Raw genomic sequence first — 20,495 nt, forward strand, 5'->3', positions numbered from 1 at the left:
GGATGTGGGAGGAAACCGGAGTGCCCGGAGAAAACCCACGCGGGCCCGGGGAGAACATGCAAACTCCACACAGGGAGGGCCGGAGGTGGAATCGAACCCGCACCCTCCTAACTGTGAGGCGGACGTGCTACCCAGTGCGCCACCGAGCCGCCGGCAACAGATAATTTCTCTTTTAATTACTTCCAATGGGAAAAAATTGTTTTGAAATGACAGCAATTTGGAGGTCAACTCATTGCTGACTTATACGCAAAATTACACTTCTGTAAAGACCTTCAAATTTGATTTGTTACCAGTCATCATTTAACGGATTCCTTCATCCATCTATTGCTGTGTGGCAGAAACACTGATTTGATTATAAATAAATAAAAACATACACACATATATGAATGAATTAATCAATAAATGATTCAATCAATAAATGATTCAATCAATCAATCAATCAATCAATCAATCAATCAATCAATCAATCAATCAAAAAAGACCTGGCTTAAAGTGATTATTTTGTATTTACAGTGAACTTGTTTATCATCCCGTTGCCGCAATGACGTTTTTAGTTGTTTAGCGCCATATAGTGGACACCTAAGATAAGGCAAGTATAACTTCGTACATGAGTGCTACCTGGCTGTTTCAACTCAGGAAAACTTCTGTTTAAATTAAAATATTTATCTGAACACAGGAAAGCTAATACTTATCCACACAAAAAGGATCCGAAACGGTGCCGCTAATAGAAACGCTACAAAATGAAAAGAATGTGGTTTGTCCGGAAGAGGCAGCCTCCAGGTTTTGTTTTTCTCCCGTGGATAAATGGGGACTTGACAAATACATAGGGGGACTGAGAAAACATTTTGAAAATATATTTTATAAAATAACTAAAATGCTGGAGGGGCTACACAAATTTTGGAGGGGGAATACCCTGTACCGCCCCGGTATCACCGGGTAATTAATTGCTGGTTGCAATGTGCACTGCATGATTGGGTTTCTGTTTTAAACAGTTTATTTGGTGAAATGGGTTTAAACGAAGAGCAGAGAATGGAATGCATTCAACATCCCTTTAACTTTAACTGTGTATGACGCGCATTTAATTCATCATATACATAAAAACGCACTTGTGAGGAGGGGGTGATTTCGTTTTCCCTGCAACAAGCCAGGAACCACGATTACGCAGTGGTTCATATTGCAATTCAGACTTTCTCCACGAGAGATCGCCACTCGCCAATACAAGAGCCCGTGTCTCCGCAGTGCTGGTTGCCTACGAGGAGTGCGTTTGATTGTTGCAGGGCTCAATGGCGGACGTAGCAGAGTAGTCGCGGACATCACCGAGGACAATAACATCTCCACCGTGTTAATTCCGTGTCGACGTCCCGTGCCGTGGTGTGCACGGCTCGATTTGCAGTTTGCGGTGTATTTAGCGGTACATTTAGTGGCCGCCATCGGCTATTTCCCCCTCCCCTGCTCGTCTTTTCGCACTTTCGAGTTCGCATCCGAGCGAGGAAGTTCATGCTGGCTCGATAGAGGCAGCTGGTTTGCGGGCAAAACATGGGGGAGTCTCTTGAATTGATCGGGAAGCGGCTACTCTTGCTGCTCGGCGACGGCGGGACTGCCAACGGATCCGAGTCGGAGCAGACGCCGCGAGCACGGGACTGGCTGCGGGGGACGGTGCGGGCGGTGAGCGTCATCGGCCTGGCCGCCCCGGAGGCTAGCGGAGGAGAGGCGATAACAACAACTCCTGCTGCGGGACTTACGGTTGGTGTTTACATACGGTGTTGTCTCGTGCAATGCAACCGAAGAACAAGTCAGGATGATTACCGCACGGAATTCCCCCCCCGTCTCACCCGATTGACGGTTGTGATATTGTGGCTACGTTTGTTGACACCTAGTACTAGCTTTGCCATGTACAAGCGACGCGCTTGCTAACGTCACAGGCAACCGACTAAAGCTAAACTCGAGACCGGGGATCCTATGGCCCCCGCATTGTTCGCATTCTATCATAATAACGAGTGTCAAACACCTTCTATAATGTTGGCAGATCGTCACCACACATAAAGAAACATCATAGCACTGATTAATTTATGGTCAAAGAGCATGAGATCGTTTTTGCTCCCCCTTTGCATTGACATGTAGCATTAGCTTCGTGCTTGCAAGCTGTCCAAGTGCACTAAGCGGCCTAATAAGTTGTGAAACAAATCACTTTACCGAGGCATTTACGTCGTCAATGTTTATGAACAAGGAGTTATATATGGTCATTTTTAGCAATGGGTGGTTTTAGCAAAGATGGACATTCTACACGGTGTAAGGCTGCTTAAGAAAGGCGTTGAGGTGGATGAAGGTGGATGACCTACATAAATAAAACCAATTAGATACTTGGGGGAAAAAAATCCTAATTTTAAAAATCTATTGATGGACCTCCCATGATGTTTTCAATTCTTGTAAATACTCAGATTTTACGTCATACTATAAATTATAATAAAATCTAGGCACCTGTCATAAGAATTGCTAAAGTAGCAATCAATTATTATTTACCTTCATTATTAATTTCCTTTTGTTGTATTTGCATTTAAATTTATAATTGCCACCACCCACAGCAGGCCCCTCTCAATGGATTTAATTTTGAGGGACGTTGTCAAAGATGGGATGAACACTCAGGTAGAGGCACAGGATTGTGTATTATATAATTATAACTATAAAGAATCAGAATCAGCTTCATATATGTGAATAATACTGAGAGGAAAGCAATATTCTCCTTCAAATGGGGTACAGGCTTGCTAAAAAGATGGAGAAAGAACGAGTTCAACAATTCAAAGATTCAAACTGAATGCAATTACCGTATTTTCCGGACTATAAGGCGCACCTAAAAACCGAAAATTTTCTCAAAAGCCGACAGTGCGCCTTATAGTCCGGTGCGCCTTATATATGGACCAAATTCCTAAATTTAAACTGGCCCGAAGCATTGTGTCATGAAATCAATCATAAGTGGCCCGCTGAAGACTATGAATCATGAATCAAAAAGACTATGGATCATTATTTTGTGATTATAAAGTAACTTGTTGCGTCTGAAGTTGAAATAAAAAAGATAAAATGGAGAATGATTTGATTTGGTTGAAAAATCTGACATGATGCATTAATGGTGCGCCTTATAGTCCGGTGCGCCTTATATAAGGACAAAGTTTTAAAATGGGCCATTCATTGAAGGTGCGCCTTATAGTCCGGTGCGCCTTATAGTCCGGAAAATACGGTAACTGAAGTTCGGTTGACAAGAGTTCCCACTAGGGATGAACAAATTCAAAGTTTGTGAATTTGTTATAGTGAACGCTTAAGACTGCAAGACGTGACAACTCATTAATTCATGGTTCATTTGGCTCTATATTAGCTTAAGCCTAACTAACTCGTGAGACCAAAACAATTACCGTATTTTCCGGACTATAAGGCGCACCGGACTATAAGGCGCACCTTCAATGAATGGCCCATTTTAAAACTTTGTCCTTATATAAGGCGCACCGGACTATAAGGCGCACCATTAATGCATCATGTCAGATTTTTCAACCAAATCAAATCATTCTCCATTTTATCTTTTTTATTTCAACTTCAGACGCAACAAGTTACTTTATAATCACAAAATAATGATCCATAGTCTTTTTGATTCATGATTCATAGTCTTCAGCGGGCCACTTATGATTGATTTCATGACACAATGCTTCGGGCCAGTTTAAATTTAGGAATTTGGTCCATATATAAGGCGCACCGGACTATAAGGCGCACTGTCGGCTTTTGAGAAAATTTTCGGTTTTTAGGTGCGCCTTATAGTCCGGAAAATACGGTATGTATAATAAATTGTTAATGGTGTTAATGAATTGATTTTTCACAACCGGTGTCATAAAACATGAAAAGTTGAAGAGATAAAGCCATACATTTGCATTATTGTTCGAATCCAATTAAATGGAAATCGCAATATTGATTGGGGGGATTGCAATTAGATTCTTTAGTCCTAATTCCTTCAGTGACAAAGTAGTCATAATTTCTATGGAAGTTAGAATCTGCCATAGTCACTCACTAACCACTAACCCACAATAAGGCAGTATTAAAGTCATTACTATGTATGATTAACACTTTTAGGTCATTTGTATAAAACAAACAAGGAACAGTTAGTGTGGCAGCAGCTGTAGTCTCTTTTTGAGTCGTATGACAACATATTTGGAAGCACCCACAGCATCACGCTGATGTATAAAATTCCACTCAATTCTGGTGCCGTAAGCACATATACACTTAAACTGGGTTGATCTTTGCCTTGAAATGTGGGTCACTGGTTCATTGTTTTCAACTGCAGGTGTTTGTGGAGTTTGAGAATGCGTCGCAGCGGTGTTCGTGGGTGCAGGTGTACGACGATGCCGTGAAGGCTCTGTTGGTGGAAGATTCCATTGTTTGGGCCAGTCGGAGCGCCGCTACTGCGTCTTCCGGGTCAGCCACAGCCTGGCCTGCTCTGGTGAGGCTGTGTTCACACTTCGTATGTTTGATACAATGTTTCAGGCCAAAGTTGAAAAAACAAACATAACAAAATAATACATGATACACATAGAGTTACTTGCGTACAAGTGTTGCAAATGGTTAAGATTATTAAGACAAAAATATTTCACAAATATTGTCCATTTGGCCCATCATTTTGGCCGATGTTTGAAGGGCCATAATTAGCCGATGTAATTGGTTGGCCTGTTAGTTGATTGGGCCCTATTGCGAACTAGCCAATAAATTGCGGCCCTAAATATTGGTATCGGTGCATCCCAAGCTTTGGCTTGTAACATTTTGACTTTTTATATTATGATTTACTTTATTGTTGTTGTCTTGTGCCGTCTCCTTAGAGCAATCGTGTTATTGATTGATTTGAATTGAAAAGTGTTTTCCCACTTCTAAGGCTAAATTTAATGGCGTGTGCTTTTCTTCTTCCCTAGGCTTTCCACTCAATAGTGGATAGAGTGGGTTTGGGAACTGTGCTTCCAGTTCAGTATTTTGGAAGCAACAGTCTCGAGTTCCTTCCTGATAAAAAATCTATCCACAGGTTTGAGGTGTGTTTCTTTGTTTTTCTTGTAATATTTGCCTTTCTCCTCATTTTAAATGACAACAACATAAGCCATGAAAGCCTACTAACAATAATCAATACGACTATTTTAACTAAATAGACGTGAATTAATATTGTATTTCTGGACGGTGACAATATTGCGGACATTTTGTTTTGTGTTCTTATGCAGCTTGAAAAAGACATAAGGCATCCACTGATGTTGGAGCAGCCCTCTGTACAGACTGCCATTTCCAGCTGGCGAAGCGATTTTGAATTGCAGGAGATTCTCAGGAAGGGTAAGAACGATCTCTTTGTGTCCTGTCCCCTTTCTATGAACAAAGCGTTGAAGGCTTGGTTGGAGTTTTATTTCTTCATTGACTTTGAACAGGTGTTGAAAATGGATGGATGCATTGTATTGTATTTTATCATATAAATTCCATCCTTAATATGGCTTTTTATGGCATTTATCATCCAGGTTCATTTTTCTTTTGAAAGACCTGCAAAGGTGTGTGAACCCTCACTTTTCTTTGCACAGGTTCGTACACTATTCAAGGACGAAGGGTTTGTGTGTACCAGCCAGAGCTTGAAGAATGCTGGGCCCTGGGACTTGTCTCACAACATGACCTGATCTCACACATAATGGAGATTATGTTGGATAAGGTGATAACAATGGACTTGAAAATAATTGAGACCATGGTGCCACTAACACGACACATTTTTGCTGTAGAATAAAGAAAAGCAGCTGGTGGACCCCCGCGTTATACATGTCATGCTGGGGGACGAAGAGGTAAAGCTTTTTAAAATCAATGCATGTATTTTCTGTATTTATAGGGCCATATTCTCTTATTTGTCTGTAATTTTTGTTTTATGCGCCAGGGCTAGCTATCTATGCAGTCTCCCATCCATATTTTTCTCACACCCACTGCATGTATGATAGGAATAAATATAGAGAAGCCAAAGAGGTGTGATGCGTTCAGTAATGTGTATTGGTTCCTCTACTTGTGAATGTCATTTAAAGTTGTGAAAAGACAAAGCAAATTTAAAATGTGAAAATACCCTATTTGATGACTGTTTTGTCGGCTAATCGGGATTTGCGAACTCCTCTAGTTACACACTTTGAAGGGGGAGAATGTCTTTTCATGATGAAACTGCACATCCGCGGGCATAGTTTCAATAGAAAACGACACAGTATATCATATTATCGATATTTTGTCCCCACCCTTTTTTGTCACAGTTTACATTTGTATACTGTTAGATATTTGCATTAAAGTAACTTCCAATCATTGTGTTTTAGCTTGGTAAGAATGGCCGGCGAAAGATGGACAGTGAAACATTGAAGGGTGACAACAGTCGCAGACGCAGAACCGCCTCTGAGGAGGAGGACATGAACTTGAAGCGTTTCAAAGGAGCAGTAGAGTTGGGAGCCGAGGAGCCGAGATGTGATGATTCTAACAAAAACGTGACTGAAGGGACAGACGTGTGGAGAGGAGACTCTGGTGAAAGAGTCAGCAGCACAACCAAAAATGGCGGCACCTCCGAGGGAAACTTTCTTCAGAGCAAAGTGTCATTCCCCGCTAATTCCTCTGTCCAGATGGATCAGTCAAATGTCAACCCGACACGTTATTACACCCATGTGAAAGAAAATGGGCGGATGCTCGCCACACAAGGGGCGGCAGACTCAACCACCTCAGTTTCTCATACCCCTACGCCGCCTCCGCTCAAACCGGCACCCTCTCCCTTCTCTGCCACATCTTTCCCCTCTTTGGGCCAGATGCCAAGCCTGGTCCCCGGAGCCCCAGTCCATAAGGCTTCTCCATCGCAACAACCTGTCAGAGAAGATTCTTCCAAATCCTTTTCCAAAACCGCAGCTCTTGTTTCCCCTGGGCCTGTCACCATTTCTTGGTCTTCGCCCGACAGCAGCCCAAGTGTAGCGCTGTCTGCCTCCGGAGGCTTTACTTCCAAGGCTCCTACTTGGGGAAGCCAGACGGAGGTAAGAAACAACAAATCTTTGTACAAATCTTGTATATTGTTTGTGTGAATGTTTTGCTGAGCCCTGTATAGGGACATCATTGTTTCTTTATTCTTGTGTTCAATAAATGTGGCAACACACACACACACACACACACACACACACACACACACACACACATTCAGGCATACCAAGTATGCTGCTGGGACTGTCGAGCCTCAGGGGATGTCTGTAATGTCATTATGATTTCCTCACTACCACCAGGGGCATGTTTGCAAGGTATTTTAGGATTGCTAAAATGATTTGTTGATGTTGATTTTCTTTCTTCAAACCAAATCTTGCCATAAACATGGACCCTGTTAGAACCTTATTTTCCTTAAGACTAATTATAAGCCAGGACTGTATATTATTGATATTATTTTGACTACATTGGATGTAGGATGGAAAAACATGAGACTGTCTACCTGAGACATCTATAATGGCTTTTTCTACGTTGCAGGCATCTAAGACTGCATCGGGTTATCGCCTCCCATCAGCTGTGGCCGCTGCTCCTGTTTTTGGAGAGGTTACCTCACAGACAAATGGAGCTGCGACTGCTTCTGCAACCTCACTGGACACTTCTCGACCCTTTGGATTTGGGTTTGGTAGAGATAAAAGTGAGACTCAATCCAAGCAAGACCAAAACCTCTTTTTCCAGTGCATGACAAAAAGTCCAGACTCCAGCCCCGGCCTATCAGGCGCTCCAAGCCAGTCCAAGGACACTAACTACTTTGCTGCGGTGTCAGAAACTCATAATAAGGAACCCCCAAGCCTTTTCAAGTCTGCTACAGAAGGGGTGAAAAAGCCGGAGCAGACCAAACCACTTGACATTCATCCAACAGGAAATGGTGTGCTGAGCAACTCTTCACCAGCCTTTCCAGTCATGGGAAGCCCTTCTGCTGGCCGGGCCTCTGCCAGTGGCAGTTCTGCAACAGCATCTGGACTACAAAACCTCTTAAAGAGTTCTAATAATGGTACATTGACAGGGGCTGTGGTGATGCCCTCTAATGTTAATCCTCCAGAGAACCATCAGAACCTCTTTCTGCAGGGCCCTAAAGAGCCAGCTAATCCATTTTTGGCCTATGGGGACCAAAACGTACACACGCCATTTGCTGGACTCTCCCGGGTTGAGTGTGTCACAGACAACAAGCCCAATCTTTTCACGATGGCAGAGCCACCCAAGGGTATTCTATCCTCCCCTTTCGCGGCACTCTCATCTACCGCTTCACCCAGCACTTCAGTCTCTCCAGCACCAACCACGACCCAGAGGGCACAGAATGAAGCCACTCTGGTACAAGACGAACAGGTAGTCGGGGAGATGCAGTCCTCCACTTCGGGCAGCTCTATTTTTGGCACTGCTGGCCCTGCCAGAGCTGGAAGCTCTGTTTTCGGATCGACTGGTCCCGTCAGAATTGATCAACTGCCTGTGTCTTTTGACCCAAACCTGACGCAGAAGTTTGCCATGGAGGAAAGAGCACAATCAACAAAACGTGACTCTGACCTCAGTAGTAACAGCGACCTGTCAGACCTGAGTGAGAATGAGGAGGGTCCAGACAAAGGCCAAGCGCATGGAGAATCATCACAGTCTGGAAAGGATGGAGCCATGCTGCAAAAAACTAAAATCCAAGGCGCCTCTAAAAGCCGTCCTCGAAATAAGCCTTTCAAAGGTAACCTTGGTTACAAAAAGTCAGATGCATAAAAGTTGATAGGATTTTGGATTTAATATTGCTTTTTATTTTCCAGTGGGCCAGTCTGTACTGAAAGACCAGAGCAAAGTGCGGCGTCTTAAGCAGTCTGGCGAGTCCTTTCTCCAAGATGGCTCGTGTATCAACGTGGCCCCTCACTTGCACAAGTGTCGCGAGTGTCGCTTGGAGCGCTACCGGAAATCTCGCATCGCAGATGACGATAGCGAGGATGACGACGATCCAAATGTGGCTTGTCGTTTCTTCCATTTCCGAAGGTACACTTTTATAGCAAGCGTTTGCTTTATACACGTGATGATGTTTCCACAATAAGATCGATATTTGGTGATTGTTTCTCATCCTTCTTTTGACTGTTACCAGGTTGGCTTTCACTCGCAAGGGTATATTGCGTGTTGAAGGTTTCCTAAGCCCCCAGCAGAGCGACTCAATGGCAATGGGACTGTGGCTCCCTGCTCCCACTGTGCAAGAGGGGCTCGACCTTGATACATCCAAGTATATCCTGGCCAATGTGGGTGACCAGTTCTGCCAGCTGGTCATGTCTGAGAAGGAGGCTATGATGATGGTGGAACCTCATCGTATGTACTGAGATCTCATATTTATTCTTTGGACAGTGTTCTGATTGGCCTGTATTTTATTATGGGCAGTTGCCGTGTGTTTCTCTGGTTAAGTCGAAAATGTTCTGTGCGCTGGGTTCATTTGATGTTTTCCATCAAGTGAGCAGGCAAGTGTGTATTATGCACTTGACTTGTAAGTACCGTGGCCGGTATCCGGCTGATGCAAGATTTGGATTCTACCAACCAATGGCGATTACATTTGTTGATGTCATGGCATCCTCCTCATGTCCAACTACACAGAGAGGGCAGCTCTGTTTTAAAAATGACTAATCATCGCCTCCATGGCTGCCAATTGGCTACAATTCTGACAAGCACCTTGATCACAAAAGGACGAGGAGGAATAATTAATATCATTATATCACAATAGAGTACTTTTGATTTTTACTTTTGAAATGCGCACAATACATGTTCTCAAAATCGCACCACATCGGTTTGTACTTATTTGAATAAATCCAAATTGAAACAAAAGAAGTTAGCTCATCAATATTCTGTCAGTGTGCAGTACTCAAAGCCAATGAAATCAAAATATAATGGAAATGCAGCGTTGGTGGGAGTTTTTCTGGTGGCTTGTTTGTTTAGGCTGACTTGAAAATGGTCTTGACGAATTCCAAAATGTTTCCGACAAACTATCCAGAATGTCACCGAGATGTGATGACCGGGTTCGGCATCTCTGCCCACAGTATTCAAATGACTCCAATGTCGCTCGACTATCCCGTGTTTACATCGCTTGTCTTGCTGCCTCTACAGAGAAAGTAGCCTGGAAACGTGCCGTGCGAGGCGTCAGGGAAATGTGTGACGTTTGTGAGACCACTTTGTTCAACATCCACTGGGTGTGTCGCAAATGTGGCTTTGGCGTGTGTCTGGACTGCTATCGGCTTCGCAAGAACAGACCAAGAGAAGGTAAGTCTTTATAGATGCTGGGCTTCAATTACAAGTTCCTCGTCAGTTTAGCTTTCCTATTGTACAAGTTTAACCTAAATATTTGGATGTGTGTCATAAACATATGTTATATGTTTTAGATTCAGAAGATGGTCCAGTGGATGATGTTTTCTCTTGGTTGAAGTGTGCAAAGGGCCAACCTCACGAGCCAGAGAACCTCATGCCGACACAGATTATCCCCGGGACAGGTAACAAACTTGCATTTATACAGTAAGATTGAACTTTTACTTTGTTGTCTGTCTTTTGGTTCAGTTTGGTTGTTCATGCTCATTGTTTCTCTTAGCTCTTTACAACATAGGTGACATGGTGCACTTAGCAAGAGGCAAGTGGGGTATTAAAGCCAACTGCCCGTGTGCAAGTCGGCATACAAAGTCCTTAGTTCGCCATAGTGCCCCCAATGGGATTTCACAGGTGAATCCTTATCGCACTTTTGTCACTTTGGGTGTTGAATGCGTTCTTACCGTTGCTTTGCTTATCTCAACAGACACCGCCAAACAGCGGTGGTATCCCTGGAGCTACGGCCATCGCTGTTGGCACAACTCCAAAGTCGGAAAGCGAAACAGCAACGATCAAAACTGAAATTACGCAAACAGCAGTATCGTCCGGTGGCGGGATGGTGGAAAGTGTGGGCAGTACTAGCAATTCCACTGGTGGTACGTTATCTCTCAGTAACCTCGCACAGTCCTCCGTTAAGGAGTCGCGCCCATCAGGAGAGGGCAACAGCTCTGCTCTGCACTGGCTCGCAGATTTAGCCACACAAAAATCCAAGGATGACACAAAAGGTGAGATAATACAAATCACTGAAAACATTTTCAAGTTACCTTTCAGTTTTCAAGTGTTACATCACTGTTTTTTTGTTCTTTTTTACCATTCAGATTCTGGTTCACTTCGCGCCATTATGAATCGGGAAAGTCGACCTCCTTTTGGCCTGGACTCACTCAGTTCCCTGTCAAGGCCTTCAGCTTCCAGCCCCAAGCTCTTTAACAGCCTTTTACTGGGCTCCAGCGTGACGCAGTCCAAACCTGAAGGGTCGAGTCTTCGGGACCTGCTCAACTCTGGACCCGGCAAACTTTCCCAAGGACATGGAGAGAGTGCAGTACCATTCCCATCCGTCTTTACCTCTGGAGGCGTATGTAGAAACTGTTTTTGTTTTTCTATACGTATGGCAGAACCATAATAATTTGTTCAGTAATGAGCCTGAAAGTTTTAGTACGTTGAAATTGTTGAAGGTTAAACTTTTGAAAACACGTCACTTCAAAAAAAGTTCAAGTATTCTCATTACTTGCTTAGCTTGTGAACCATTGGGTAATTGTCTTTACTCAGAGTGATAAGCTGAAGAGCAGCCTTCCCAACTTCTTGGACCACATCATTGCCTCAGTTGTGGAGACCAAGAAAGCAGAAGGCCGCCGTACGGGGATCTCTGAGGGAAGTGAGCTTGGTGTGTTGGGAGCCCGTAAAGATGGAATAATGGGTCTTAGTGTTTTGGAGCCACACACCTCGCACTCCTGGCTCTGTGATGGCAGACTCCTTTGCCTCCAAGATCCCAGCAATGGCAACAACTGGAAGATCTTTAGAGAATGTTGGAAGCAGGGACAAGTAAGAACCACTATTTATATTCCATATGCCCCCCACAATTAGTGTGGGGCAAGTTACATTTTTCATTTAAAAGGCGCAAGCTTTTAATATAATGGCAAATTATATTAATTTCTTATAATGGCAAATTCTTTTGTGCTTAGCCTGTCTTGGTGTCAGGCATACATAAACGATTGAAGCCTGAGTTGTGGCGTCCTGAGGCCTTTAGTGAGGAGTTTGGGGACCAGGATGTAGACTTGGTCAACTGCAGGAACTGTGCCATCATTTCTGATGTGAAAGTGCGAGACTTTTGGGATGGCTTCCAGATCCTCTCCAGTGAGTTCCCCAATCCTTCCTTGTAAATTCAGCATATTTTTTCTTTGCATTGCTACATTCAACAGTGATATGTTTTTATCAACTGCAGAGCGACTGAAAGACAGTGACGGCAACCCAATGGTATTGAAATTAAAGGACTGGCCTCCAGGAGAAGACTTCAGGGATATGATGCCAACACGGTCAGTAAAAGAGACAAACTTGTTTTGTTTACACTACATTTCAAACAAATTAGCATCTAAATTTAGAAATTTGTTTGTGTCTGTGTTTTTTATTTTGTGTGCGTATGTGACAGGTTTGACGATTTGATGGAAAACCTCCCCTTACCTGAGTACACTAAAAGGGATGGCCGGCTAAACCTTGCTGCACGTCTACCCAACTTTTTTGTACGACCAGATCTAGGACCCAAGATGTACAATGCTTATGGTGGGAAAACATGGCCTAGTTTAATCTATCTTTGCTCTCAGTTTTTGCTCCATTATTGCATTTCTGGTTTCATATCTAATCCTCTCACTTTAACATTGGCTGTTGTTTTTATCAGGACTGATCTCGACAGAAGACAGGAAGGTGGGCACCACCAACCTTCATCTTGATGTGTCGGATGCTGTCAATGTCATGGTTTATGTTGGAATACCTCAAAGAGAAGGAGACATGGAGAAAGGTCAGTGGGCTCTCACACTCAAACATTAATACCTGGTAGATTTTATGTTTGGAAAACGAGAGCTCTGCTCACACTATAAGCTATTATATGCGGTCATCATTTTCCTAGAGTTTGTCATTTTTCCCACCGTGAGATATACCATAAAATGTGTCAACAAACATTTTGAGCTGCATTGTGACTCACGTCATGTGAGAGGCTGCCCTCCCCTGAATCTTAATTCTTTGTCTTGCCAAACATTGTGGATGACCCTATGCTTCCAACTCTGGAATCAGCGTGAGGAGGGACTTTTTTTTTTTCTTTTAGAAAACTTCAGTTAACGATTCGGTTCGTTCTGTGGATGTGAATCTGCACATTTGCAAAAACTTGACAACTCAAATGAAACCTGAACATGGAACAGTTAACATAGATTGAAAACACTCCCCAAATAAACATTACAACAATTGATAAGAAACAGAAAAAACAGTTTGTTGGTTGTCCATTAAAATGTATGGACTTTAAATGAATGAGACAACATTTTAAAAGAAAAATCCCATAGAAATTCTTGTGCAATCTTCCCGTTTGACTTTTTTATTTTTCCCAGTTCAAGGTTTAAATGGGATCCCACTATTTGCTCATTCGAAATGATTAAATGTATTGCTTGAGATGGATAATAGAGCCATGTCAGTTCAGCTGGGAGTGAATTGTAGCTGGTGGTAGACACTAATAAATAATGTACTCGGGTTGACTCTCAGCCAAAACATCCATTATTTCTTTATACTGTTGTTCATTGCCACGCCTGCTTTTCGTTGGCACCCATAAAAGACAATTCAGTGGGTATCTGTCCTTTTCATTACGGCAACATTTCTCATTCACAGAAGCAGATATCAATGGACGCAAAGGTGTGTAGATTTTCAATTTTATCCCTTGAGTGGCATGCTTTCCTTCCTGACTAACTCCCCTTGACTGTTCCACTCTTCACTCCACAATAGGACTGGGGATAATGGCCTTAAAATAAATATACCCCTATCTTGCTTATTGAAAAAGTGAATTATAATGTCAAATAGATTTGCTAGCAAGTTTTCCCTCGTGTTAATTTGCATCAACTTCAACAAAAATAACACAAATACTATTCATATTTGTCGTCACAGACAATGTGCTTAAATGGTCACAGGCTTAAATAAAGGACTACGTGTGGCTTGGAAGAAAATACTTCAGGTCAAAAATGTACAGCGTTTCAAATCATCCTGCTTTTGCAACAAATAATTGGGATAAATTCTCGAGTAATGTGCAGTGCGATTGACTCAGTCATTACTTGTCATATGAAACATAAATTGAAAATAATTCAGCTTACTTTATCTGCTTTGTAGCAAGAATAAGATGTGAATCACAAGAAATAGCCACGAATGAAGTTAGAAAAGTCTCCAATTTGACACCGAGTTTAAAGCTTCATTGTGTTCCCAACCATGCTGTAAGTGGAATCAGTTCATGTCAGTCGGTGCTGTGAACTACAGAAGCTGCCAAACAAATGTCAATTAAAAAAAAATGTCTACTTTACATTTATTTATACAGTGCCATTCTGTATTTATGGGAACATAATCTTAACACTCCAAGTAATAATGATCAAAGTTACTCCCTATGGATGTCATGTTTTTCCTGTATCAATCGCAGAGCCTCCTAAAGCCCACCCACCCATCCACCAGCAAAATGTTGCTTACACGTCTTTGCAGCTTGCAGTATGTCCAGCTTCAGTGAACTTGATGGTGTAATCACTGTGGGAAAAAAAGTTTGAAGGGCATCTAGTCTTGGCCTCCATCTCTTCTGGCAGACATCTCTCTCCTTTCCCACTCTTTAACTGATGCGTGCGCAGGAAAACTCTGCTTTCCCCCTTTCCTGTTTTGCTCTGAACCAAGACGTGTTACAACATACATTACAGTCACAAGAAAGCAAATGCACACTTCATTTGGATAACTTGAGTAAATCATATGTACGAGATATCTGGTTGAAGAAATTTACAGTTGTCACATAGAGATAGACCAAAGCAAAGCCCTTAAAAATAAAATTCTTTGCCTTTCTTTCTGAATCCCTAATTCAGCTCTAATCATACGTACTGTAATCGCAGTCATTTCAAACTGACGTCAATGTTGTACCCTTAAGCACACACAATACCGCACATGCAATTCTCACAACTTAATTGCAGTATTGTAGTGAGAAGTTTAAATTTATGTTATGATTAAGTTGATGATGAAGAATTAGCGGTACAGGCTGATGATGATAAAGCGATGACAGCTCAGAGAAGCAGAGGAATTGCATCTCACAAAGTTTTCTCGGAACGGCTTGAGGAAAATAGCGAGGCACCTTCTCCTTCATGATGATAAAAAGGCTTTTATATATCTTGGGTAGTCGTGTCAGCGGTATCATAGAAAGCTGTACAGAAGTTTGGTTCGCGGTAATGGCGGCTCAGCGTTTTACAGGTTTACCTTCTAGAAGCCTTGTAACTTTTTGCCAGAAGCGTGAGAAGGAGCAGTTTTAACCAAGAAAAGCACGTAATTAGAAAAACAGTACGTCCACATTGAAATTTGGATGCATTAATGTTATGTTGTTAGTGGAGAATAAGTAAATAAAGATCATACGTATATGCTGTAAAAATCTCATAATTTTGGGAATACATTTGTAACACCGCTGAAAATCGTGTCTAGGTAATTTTGCAAAAGTGAAGGGCAAATAGGCAACGGAAAACTCCAAAGAGCACTGATGGAAGAAACTCTGTTGATGTCATTATGTTGATGTTTTGTTTGAACACCCAGAGGTCATGACAACGATTGAGGAGGGAGATGTGGATGAAATGACAAAGAGGAGGGTGTACAATGGAAATGAGAAACCCGGAGCTCTCTGGCACATCTATGCGGCCAAGGACGCAGAGAAGATCAGAGAACTGCTCCGCAAGGTGAGCAGCCAGTGGATACTGTCCCAAATGCTCCTCCTGGGACAAATCACTTGCAGCATTGGCACCTTGGCAAGTTTCTATGTTGACGCTTGAGTGTTTCTCTTTTGAGGTGGGAGAGGAGCAAGGTCAGGAGAACCCTCTCGACCATGATCCCATTCACGATCAGAGCTGGTACTTGGATCAGGTGCTCCGCCGCCGACTCTATGAAGAATACGGTGTGCAGGGCTGGGCCATTGTGCAGTTCTTGGGCGATGCTGTTTTTATCCCTGCTGGAGCGCCACACCAGGTAAAGACTTTGCATATGGACAGACCGTTTCTGTTTACCTTTCAATGAAGGTAACATTGCTTGTTCTTCTCTCAGGTGCACAACTTGTACAGTTGTATCAAGGCAGCTGAGGACTTTGTGTCTCCAGAGCACGTGAGACACTGTTTCCGATTGACACAGGAGTTCCGACATCTTTCTACCACTCATACGAACCATGAAGACAAGCTACAGGTATGTGTGGAAAATGCAGCCTCCTTTTTCATGCAAGGGATTTGTGCTTTTGCTGTATTATGCAATAATGACATTTTGCTGTAGATTCGGATCTTTCATTTGTTTGGAGCACTTGGTTTGTTACCATTTGTCAAAGTCAAAGTCAGCTTTATTGTCAATCCCTTCATATGTCAAGACACACAAAGAAACCGAAATTCCGTTTCCTCCATCCCACGGTGACGAGACATACAAGTAGGCGACACAAAACAAAAACAAGAAGGCACAAACCATAAATAATAAATAATAAATAAAATAAAATGAGCGATGAATAAAAACAGACCAATAACCCATTGAATATGAGGGGCAAAACCGAGCCAGTGAGCATACAGCAAGAACAGGACGCTACGCTGAAAGGGGGAGCGAGTTCAGGATCCTAACAGCCTGGAGTACGAAGCTGTTGGAAAGTCTGGTGGTGCGGGAGCGCAGGCTCCTGTACCGCCTCCCAGAGGGCAGAAGTTCAAACAAAGAGTGAGCGGGGTGACTCACATCACTCACAATCTTGGTCGCCTTGCGGGTGAGATGGGAGGTGTAAATGTCCTTCAAGGAGGGGAGAGAAGCACCAATAGTCTTACTTGCCGTTTTCACAATGCGCTGCAGGGCCTTCAAGTCTTGGTCAGTGCAGCTGCCACCCCAGACAGCAATACAGCTGGAGAGGACGCTCTCAATGGTGCCGCGGTAAAAAGTAGTCATGACGGCCGGAGGAGTCCCCGCTCGCCTGAGTTTCCGAAGGAAGTACAGGCGGCGCTGGGCCTTCTTCGCCAGCGACGCGGTGTTGGTGGACCAGGAGAGATCCTCACTGATGTGCACCCCCAGGAACCTGGCGCTGCTCACTCTCTCCACCACAGCACCGTCGATGGTCAGCGGCAGGTGTTGGGCGTGACCCTTCCGGAAGTCAACGACAATCTCCTTGGTCTTGTCGACGTTCAGCAGGAGGTTGTTGTCCCTGCACCACGCGGTCAGAAGGTCAACCTCCAGCCTGTATTGAGTCTCGTCTCCCTCGGTGATGAGACCCACCAGAGTCGTGTCGTCAGCAAACTTCACTATGCGGTTGCCGCTGCAGGTGGCAGCGCAGTCATGCGTCAGGAGGGTGAAGAGCAGCGGACTGAGCACGCAGCCTTGGGGGGCCCCTGTGCTCAGCGTGATGCTGGCGGAGATCTTGTCGCCAACACGTACCACCTGTGGCCTCTGACAGAGGAAGTCCAGTAGCCAGTTGCAGAGGCCGGTACTGAGGCCCAGCTTGTCAAGTTTGCTGATGAGACGCTGCGGCACAATGGTGTTGAAGGCAGAACTGAAGTCCACAAACAGCAACCTCACATACGAGTCCTTCCCCTCCAGGTGGGTGAGGGCCGAGTGGAGGGCAGAGCAGATGGCATCCTCAGAGGACCGTTTGGCTCGGTACGCAAACTGGAAGGGGTCAATGGTGGGGGGAGAACTGACCGGATGTGCTCCAAGACAAGCCGCTCAAAGCACTTCATGACGATGGGCGTAAGTGCCACGGGGCGGTAGTCATTGAAGCAGGACGGAGCAGGCTTCTTCGGCACAGGTACGATGGTGGCTGCTTTGAAACTCGACGGGACGATGGCCTGCTGCAGGGAAGTGTTAAAGATGTCCGTGAAGACACCCGTCAGCTCACCAGCGCAGTCCTTCAGCGCTCGACCCGGGATGTTGTCCGGGCCCGCCGCCTTACGGATGTCGATAGCGGCAAGCGTCCTCCTCACGCTGTCGGCGGAGAGGCACAGGGGCAGCTCGTGGGAAGGGGGAGTGGCCTTCAGCGGGCAAGTGCTGTTCTGAGCGTCGAAGCGAGCAAAGAAGCGGTTGAGGTCATTGAGCAGACGGACGTCGCCATCACAGCTCTGCGGCGCGGGCTTGTAGTCCGTGATGGTCTGAATGCCCTGCCAAAGGCGCCGTGCGTCCCTGCTGTCCTTGAAGTGGGCGGTAATTTTGCCCGAGAACGCCCTCTTCGCTTCTTTGATGCCCCGGGACAGGTCGGCCCTCGCAGTCCTCAAGCCAGCCTCATCCCCCGCCCGGAAGGCTTTATCCCTGGCCCTCAGCAGCCTGAAGACAGCCCCTGTCAGCCATGGCTTCCGGTTTGCCCGAGTGACGACGGATACTGAGTGTGTCACATCATCAATGCACTTCCCGATGTAGGAGGAAACAGAGTCAGTATACTCCTCAATGTCCGCCCGACCGTCGCAAGTGGCCGCCCTCCTAAACACGTCCCAGTCGGTAGAGCCAAAGCAGTCACGAAGCGCATCAGAGGCACCCTCAGGCCACACCCGCACCCGCTTGCGAACTGGTCTGGATGTTCTCACCTTTTGTCTGTATGCGGGCAAAAGCATAACAGTGAGATGGTCAGAAAGAATTTGTGTAATTCTGCTAGCTCAAACACATTAGCACAAACACAATAATGCACCAACATTTTAACACTAGTTTAGGTCTTCTCTGTCCAAATATGGTACTAATGGTAATAATGGTGTTATTTTTTTACTTTGAAAGAAAAAACATTCAAATTATGTTGCGATGCCATAGAGCACGTGTCAAACTCAAGGCCCGGGGGCCAGATACGGCCCGCCACATCATTTTATGTGGCCCGCGAAGACAAACTGTGCAGCAAATTCGTGTCATTACTAGAATTGTCTTCACTTTTAATATCTTTTTTTTTAAATATTTGACCAGTTTTTACTCGTCTGATTTGAAAATGAGTTATTTGTTAGTTTGTTTTGTAGCTTTTACTGTATATAATATGAGGTGCGCATACATTTATTTGGGTTGACAGTCATAATGGCCCTCCGAAAGAAGCTATGACTACAATGCGGCCCACGAAAAAAATTAGTTTGACACCTCTGCCATAGAGAGTTACTCCGCACTGTACCACTGCCAGTGCCTAATAGCAGTTGTGTGCAATTACAACTTTCACAACTGTTACAAAGACAAAACACTGTATTATATGCAACAAAAATGAACTAAAAACTACTATTGGTTTGAATACATGACAGAAGATAACCGAGAGGTAACAGGAAGGTGTTTTCAGCACATTAGTGTCTGCTAGTCTTTTTTTTTTCTTTTTTTTTTTTAAGTATCGTGGAATTTGTCAAACTCAAACCATCGTGTATAAAATCTGTATTATGTTTGTATATATGATGTCTTTGTAGGCAGGTCACTAATGATGTTAAGCATTTCTGTGGTTGTTACCATCTGTTTAACTTCAAATTTCTACCACCTATGTTGTTCTTTTTATAGGTGAAAAACATCATTTATCACGCAGTGAAGGACGCCGTCGGCACGCTGAAGTCCCATGACCCGAAATTAGCCCGCCCGTAGTCATTGACTGGTGTGCCGTGATGACTAGCCTCCCAAGACCACTTCACACCATCTCATAAGATCTTTTCATACGCATCTACATTACACACAAACACACACACACACACGCACACTAACACACACACTGCAGCGTGAGGCATCAAGTGTATAATGTCAAATTTGGGAGAAGGGTTCAACCTGGTTTTGTGCTTTTCAGGGCGCCAATGAAGGAAGTCCTTTATCGCTGTCGCACAGACAAACTTGTCTAGCTTTTTTTTTTCTTTTCAATTTGTTTTGATTAACTCTGTATTTAAAGTCATTGTGTTTGTTTTGTCGTTTCCATTGTATATGTACAATGTGCAAGTAAGGGAGGTAAAAGCTGACGTGCCTTCGAAGCAGATGTTCAGCAACCATATAAGAAACTGCTATGTGCGTTCCAGACTCATGTTTCTATTTTAATGACATCAGTGTATTTCAATAGATGCAAGGATTTGTAGATTTTTGTTGTTGTTCTTGCAGTTTTCAAACTGGGTGCTTTTACCCTCAGTGGCTGAAAGTGTATTTGTGAAGCAGCCAATGAAGGAAGCAGACCAAAGTTTTGTATTTTTAGTTTTCACTTTAAGAAGTCTTTTCTTTTGTACACCCCCTTTGTCATTGCACAAGTAATGATCAGGAGGATTTCATAGAAGAGGCTTTTTTTTGGTTACTATGTTTCACAGGCTGAATAACTGCAGATTTTCAAAAACATTGTTCTAAAATCACATTTGCAGCTGAACAGAACTACTGGCCATTAACATTGTATCAATATATATTGATCTTAGCAGTCTGTTTGATTTTTCACAATAAAGTTAAGAAAAATG

The 20,495-nt window shown here is 43.8% G+C and overlaps 1 protein-coding gene and 1 long non-coding RNA gene across 2 annotated transcripts; both read left to right on the forward strand.

Annotated features, from left to right (window-relative positions):
- Positions 1 to 1,244: 1,244 nt before the first annotated feature.
- On the forward strand, positions 1,245 to 20,495 carry kdm3b (lysine (K)-specific demethylase 3B). The gene is made up of 25 exons (XM_037261482.1): positions 1,245 to 1,743; positions 4,322 to 4,477; positions 4,941 to 5,054; positions 5,238 to 5,343; positions 5,583 to 5,707; positions 5,775 to 5,834; positions 6,342 to 7,037; positions 7,516 to 8,722; positions 8,799 to 9,015; positions 9,119 to 9,333; positions 10,120 to 10,272; positions 10,392 to 10,499; positions 10,595 to 10,722; positions 10,796 to 11,093; positions 11,187 to 11,440; positions 11,635 to 11,907; positions 12,048 to 12,219; positions 12,308 to 12,398; positions 12,512 to 12,642; positions 12,758 to 12,877; positions 13,732 to 13,755; positions 15,661 to 15,800; positions 15,910 to 16,086; positions 16,162 to 16,296; positions 19,576 to 20,495. The coding sequence occupies exons 1-25, from the start codon at positions 1,537 to 1,539 to the stop codon at positions 19,654 to 19,656; spliced, it is 5,388 nt and encodes a 1,795-aa protein (XP_037117377.1). The 5' UTR covers positions 1,245 to 1,536; the 3' UTR covers positions 19,657 to 20,495.
- On the forward strand, positions 13,762 to 14,442 carry LOC119128755. Its single transcript, XR_005099075.1, has 2 exons — positions 13,762 to 13,997; positions 14,072 to 14,442. It is a non-coding gene; the product is annotated as an uncharacterized LOC119128755 (long non-coding RNA).

Source organism: Syngnathus acus, chromosome 10 (genome assembly GCF_901709675.1).
Source record: "Syngnathus acus chromosome 10, fSynAcu1.2, whole genome shotgun sequence".
Lineage (NCBI taxonomy): Eukaryota > Metazoa > Chordata > Actinopteri > Syngnathiformes > Syngnathidae > Syngnathus > Syngnathus acus.